The 6,103-nt window shown below is 44.6% G+C and overlaps 1 protein-coding gene across 5 annotated transcripts in view; it reads left to right on the forward strand.

Moving 5' to 3' along the window:
* The window catches only part of Asap2 (ArfGAP with SH3 domain, ankyrin repeat and PH domain 2), a 156,684-nt gene that overhangs the window by 104,068 nt on the left and 46,513 nt on the right, over nucleotides 1-6,103 (forward strand). For all 5 annotated transcript variants that reach the window (XM_029541189.1, XM_021202007.2, XM_029541190.1 and 2 more), the window contains 2 exons: nucleotides 1,487-1,590; nucleotides 1,701-1,770. In XM_029541189.1, the coding sequence (XP_029397049.1) occupies nucleotides 1,487-1,590; nucleotides 1,701-1,770 (174 nt within the window). The remainder of the gene's footprint in view (nucleotides 1-1,486; nucleotides 1,591-1,700; nucleotides 1,771-6,103) is intronic.

Here is a 6,103-nt window from a genome sequence, read left to right on the forward strand (position 1 = left end):
CAGCCTCCAGATTAGGTTCACTGGTGAGCCTTCCAATTCTGGATTGTAGTTCATTTCAAATATAGTCAAGTTGACAACCAGGAATAGCCACTACAACTATCAAGCTGGCTGTTTTGCCTCCTGGCTCAGTGCATGTCTCTTCTTCCATGAGTCCTGACCACCACTCCCACTCTTGTCTCTTGACTTCTAACTCCCTTGCCTTGAATAGTTTTTTGTTTGTTTGTTTGTTTGTTTTTGTTTTGTTTTTAAAGATCTTTGAGAGACTCTTCCTGGCTTTCTGCGGTATGCACTTTTGGTCCCTCTGTTCTTGGGTGTTTTTAATTCTTTGTTGAGCTTGGATTACGTTGATTGTCATATATTAGTCTCTTCATTGTCTGGCCACTGCCTTTGCTTTCTTGGGAGTGATCAGCTGCTGCTTGACACCTGGAAGGAAGTTGTCCCTAGTCTCTGGGACTTCCAGTGTGGCTTGATGGAAGGAGGGTGGCATACGAACTTATCTTCTGTTCTACACTCTGCTCTGGCTTTGAGAGGCTCTGCCTCTTAAGCAAAGGTCTTAATATCATCACAACTGTTTCCTCAGGGGAAGAGAACCAGTTTGACAGAATCCACAATAAACACAAAAGGTTTTGGCTCTTGCCTAGTTTCGAGCTGTTAGTGGGATCCTCCGGCTTACCCCCATAGGTCTAGGAGAGTTCCCTCTGGTTCTTGTTCTGAGAAACTCTAGTACTAGAGTTTGTCATTGGGTGGATGTACGCTGGGAGTCTCAGCTGAGCACATGCATGCCCTCTGTTCTTGTGGTATGCTTAGTCTGTGTTAGAACAATTAGGAACAGCGACACCCACCTCCCACACATGTGTGTGCACACCATGAGGTTGATGAGGCGAGCAGGGGAATATCTGACCAATGCTGTTATGTACCAGGTGTTTACCTATGTGACTGTATGTATCCTTAGCACATTTACTGTCTTATTGAGTGTTTCCTATTGTCCAAGAAAGAAACTGAGGTAGAAAGGCCAAATAGCTTTCTTTTTCTTTTGCGCATGTGATAAACAGTGATCTTTCTCAATATATTGTAGAACCTTCCTTCTCAAGGCATCAACACCACAGGATCCCCTAGCCATTGCCAGGGTCCAAATTAAAATCCAGTACTTCCAAGGTGGCGTATTAAAGCCAGTTTAGAAGTACTGATGGTATAGGAGGAGATGGAAGTGCTGGGATGGAATTCAGGGTCAGCCACATGTAAGGCAGTATTCTAACACTCAGCTCCCTGACACCACACTAGAAATGCTGGTTTTGACATTTCCTTCTACAGCCTGATGAATGACCTCTATGAGAGGGGAAGTCTTATAATAATAAAAATAATAATAATAATAATAATAAAATATTTATGCATATGTTTCTCTTTATGTAGTGATTTTTTTTAAAAAACTGAGACAAGATACATTAAACAAGATACATTAAAAAGCAGTTTCTTGGCCACATTTCAGGACTCACAACTTCGCCAAAGTACAGCCTACAGCTTACATCAACCTCAGGGAAACAAGGAACATGGAACAGAGAGGAACGGGAACCTCTACAAGAAGAGTGATGGGTAGGTGACTAGCCAGCTAGGTGCTGGGTTGGAGCATGGCTGATTATCTCCTGTGTTGTATCTCCTGAGTTCTTATCTAAACTCTCCCGATCTCCCCTCTTCTCCTTAAGGATCCGGAAAGTGTGGCAGAAGAGGAAGTGTTCTGTTAAAAATGGCTTCCTCACCATCTCCCACGGCACTGTGAGTATCTTTTGATCAGCACTCTCGGCTGGGGGTGGTTGCTGACGTCTGTTATGTGTGCTCTAGTGAGGACACATTCTCAAGATGTTTCCCCTTAAGAAACTTGTGTCCTTGCCTGTGTGGGGAGCACCTGCACCCTGGGAATGCTCCTTTGGTCACGGTTCATGCCATCACCAAATCCAGGACAAACCAGTCACTCAAGCCACTTTTCTTTTGTAGCCTTTGACTTCCAGAAACTGTCAAACCTGCTGCCCTAGCTAAATTTATGTGGGACATCCTCCTTACTTACAGTGACTTCTGCTGCCTCTAGAAAGAAAGGAATAATCTCTCTACTTATCAGGATTTTGGGAACCAAATCTAGAGAGAAATGGAATTACATCTTTCTTACAGAAGTTTCATGTACTGTGCAGAACCTTAAGTTTTCCTACCTTTCTTCCTGTTTGTAAAAGCTCATGCACTATAATAGAGCCCTGTATGGGCTTGCGTGAGAATCAAATCACTTTCCAGTTTAGTTTCCAGAGATCAGGAACACTGTCACAGTCCTTTACTCTCTCCACCTGGTGGGACTGGGGCTGGTGACACTGGTTGGGATTGTCAAGGCCAAGTTAGTCACCCCTTCATTGAATACAGATGTGTAATATGTAATATAATATAGTTTCATACCACATACGTCCCTTGGTCATGAGGAGCATGAGCAATAACCTGAGCCTTTCTCTCAGACTTCTTTTCCCCATCCTACAGTCTCCTTAAGAGGCATAACTGGGCAGAAACACAGATGGGTTTCTTGGACACAGTAGAAAGGTTTTAACTTAAGATGGGGTCTTAAGAAACTTAACTTTTGAGTAACAAAAAGCCTCACGTGAAGGATGTCATGGAAGCAAAGATGTTGCTGTGGGAGTTTGGGGACAGATTGCCCCCTTCACTTACGATTCCATTAAGGACAAGACACTAGAACAGATTCTTAGCAAGCGTTGACCGGGTCTCTGTCACCTCTGCCCAGAGCACTGACTTGGGAGGGTATAGGTCATCCATCTTCCCATAACCCAACTCCCCTCATTCCTGAGCTTTCCAGTTAGGATCTTGATGTACTGTTCTCTCCACAAGCAGGTGCACAGCAGTGAGGGGGCCTTACTGCTCAGACTAAGGGAAGTTTAACTGTGAGTGCATCCTTTAGATGCAGAACGTCAGGCAAGAGGACGGCTGGATTTCCCTGACAGGTCTCATGCTCTCTGATGTGGTTCATTTCCACAGTGTCCATTATTAGTTTGTTTTAGCTCAGACACACATCACGTTGATGATGAAGTCATTGTAGAGGAAGTTAGAACCCCCATGTCACAAGGCATAGCTGCTTTCTTGGGGTCCCTGAGGGGCCCTCCACTTAAATCAACAACAGGGCTGTGATCCCTTGGGCATGCCTGGTGATTCCATGCTGGCATTCTAAGTGGCTTCAAGTGAGTTCCAGAGTTCCAGCTGGCTTTCCAAAGGCATAATAAAAATTCTTTAAATTTTGATGGGTTGCCCCAGTTTTGGGGCAGACAGTAGTTATAATTATCTTTACCAGGATGCTGATGCTCTTCTTAGACAGTGGATATGTATTTTTAAAAGCTATGTGCTTTGAGTTGAACCCTCTCAAGGATCCTCCTCTTGGAGTCGGGGGGAGTTATCCTCTGGCTTTAGTAGCCACTTCCTCCTTTAGCTGTAGGTGGGTCCCAGGGCAGCCTCCACACCTAACTACTCCAGAGGAGCCTGGATAGCAACTCCTGGACCTGAAGGGCCCTCCATGTCCCTGTGCCATGCAAATGCTTGCATATTGCAGATGTGAATGACCCAGGCTGAGATTGAGGACTATTATTTGCAGGTGCATTATTTGAGGGTATGGGTTTTTATCTGACTCCTATGTAGCTTGCCCATTTTGCCAGTCATTCCTGACTCTGCTCCATTACCAGCAGGAAAGGGGGACAGGCTTCCAAAGGTGGGCCTGAGGAAGTAGAAATCTAAGAACAGCTGCTGGCACATAGCTGGAATAGGGTCTGTGGGAAGTATAAACTCCTAGGGCATGCTTGCACTTTGGGGAAGACATTCCCTTCTGGAAGCAGGCAGCCACTGGGAAGTGAAATTGCTGCACTCTTTACTCCCACAGGGGAGTACAGGTACCATCTAGGATGAGTACAGGGAGAGCCTGCGTAGGTACTGCCACAGCGGGTTTGTTTCTGGCATTGGGAAGGCCTTTCTGGGGATGAGAGTTCTTATTAGGAGTCTTCTTGACCGAATTCACACCACTGCCACCCCACCAAGGCCTGAGCGCTACATTGTGCTGGGAGAGTTCCCTGCTGCTTAACAGAGCCCAACATTTTAGTATGTATGTATGTATGTATTTCTAAGAAAAGGTATCACCATATAACTCTGGCCAGTTAGGAACTCACTGTATAGACCAGGCTAGCCTTGAACTCATGGAAGTCCATCTGTTTCTACATCCTGAGTGCTGGGATTAAAAGCATGTGCCATCACACCTGGCCAGCCCAACATTTTAAAAAGTAATTGTTAATTTACTTGGAGGGAAAAGTACAAGTTTATATTTTAAAGTGTTTTAAGGACTGGAGATACTGGTAAGTGGTAGGCTGCTTGCCATATGTGCGTGAGGTCAGGGTTAAATCCCTATGGCCTCAATCAATCAGATAATCAATCAATCAATCAATCAATGCCTTTTTAAAAGCCTGGGGTATTTAATAGAAAGTAGAATGGTACAATCAAGTCAGAGAATCACTAACAACCTGTGACCCTCATGCTGCAAGCTCTAAGGCTGGTAGGATCTTCCCAGTTGCTAGTTTACTGCTAACCCCAGGCTTCCTTGGGAAGAATACAGCACTGTTCTCCGGCTAAATTGAATAATAACTTTTTTTCCCAAAATGGCAGCAAGGAGGGGATTTGATGGATAGAATGTTCTCTCGTAAGTTTCCCTCACACCTTTGTTGGTAACTAATAACCCGAATGAGCAAAAATCAAGCAGTCTTTAGAGTGGAACCTATAAGAGCTAGTGGTGTTTCACATGCTCATTATGTGCCTCTGGCTCCTTCTTGGCTGCATCCTTTAAGATGTAGCTGTGTTCATGGCCTCAGATCCCTCGTCCAGATGAAGCCCTGGACCCTTCTCTGTGCTTGGCTTTCATTTCCTTCCCTTCAAGTGATGGTTTGTCTTTGAAGATAGTTCAAGGTAAAGAGTGACCACGGGGAGGGAAGGTGACAAACAGAAGTGAGGAGAGAGGAAATGTATAACTCAAATTGTGGCTCTTAAATGTATCCTGGTCTCAGCCATGGTTAGCTGCATAAGACCTACCGATGAGCAAGCCAGCTACCATCCTCGCATGGATGGGTAGATCGCATACTGAGTTGCTATGACGCCGAGTTGTTGGCAGAGGGAGACTCAATCTTTATTGAAAATGTAGCCACTGGTTAGCTTCCCATGCTGCAGTGGATGACTCCAAGCCCATGCACATGTGGGTAGCACTGACTGGACAACCAGAAGACATGCCTTTTGGAGGAGGGAAGGTAAGGTGGTCTGAGGGGTAGATAGGATCATATTTCATCATGTTCATATATGAAATTCTCTAAAACTTTAAAAATGTAAGTGCAGGTGAATGCCCATCTTTTTCTGGAAACCATGTCAAAGCCAGGGAAGGTGACAGTAAATGTTCAGTGTGTGGAACCCTGCACGGTTTATTGGAGCTCTGCTCCCCAACTCCCTGACTCCCTAGCGGCTCAGCCCAGGTCATGTGAGTTTGTTTGTTCATGTTATCTATGTACACACCTTTAATCCCAGCACTTGGGAGATAGAGGCAAGCCTGCTCTGAGTTTAAGGCCAGCCTCTGAGTTTCAGGACAGCTAGTACTATCAGGACTACGTAGAAAAACCCTGTCTTAAACAAACAAAAACAACATCAAAATGGCCAGAAACCATAAGAGTGTTAGGTAAACCTGATCATGTAGTTTTTATTTTCAGATTTCAGATCTTCTTCATCCTTTGTCAAATACAGATTTCACAAGTTGCAGGGATCTGACCCATTTTAATGGAGACTACTACCCCCCCCCACCCCAAGTTCTGTAAAGTAAGTGGCAAAATGGCAAGAATTCCCAGGTCTTTGAGTGTAAGAGCATCTGTCAGGCCTGCCCTGCCGTGGGTACAGACATGTCTCTGGATTAATCCCAAATCTAGGTCATGTGTCTTGAAGCGTCTAGTGACTGAAGGGAGCAAAGAGTGAAAATAGTTTTTTTTTTTTTTTTTTTTTTTTTATTATTTTCTTTATTTACATTTCAAATGCTATCCCGAAAGATTCCCAT

The sequence above is a fragment of the Mus pahari genome, chromosome 7 (genome assembly GCF_900095145.1).
Source record: "Mus pahari chromosome 7, PAHARI_EIJ_v1.1, whole genome shotgun sequence".
Classification (NCBI taxonomy): Eukaryota; Metazoa; Chordata; class Mammalia; order Rodentia; family Muridae; genus Mus; species Mus pahari.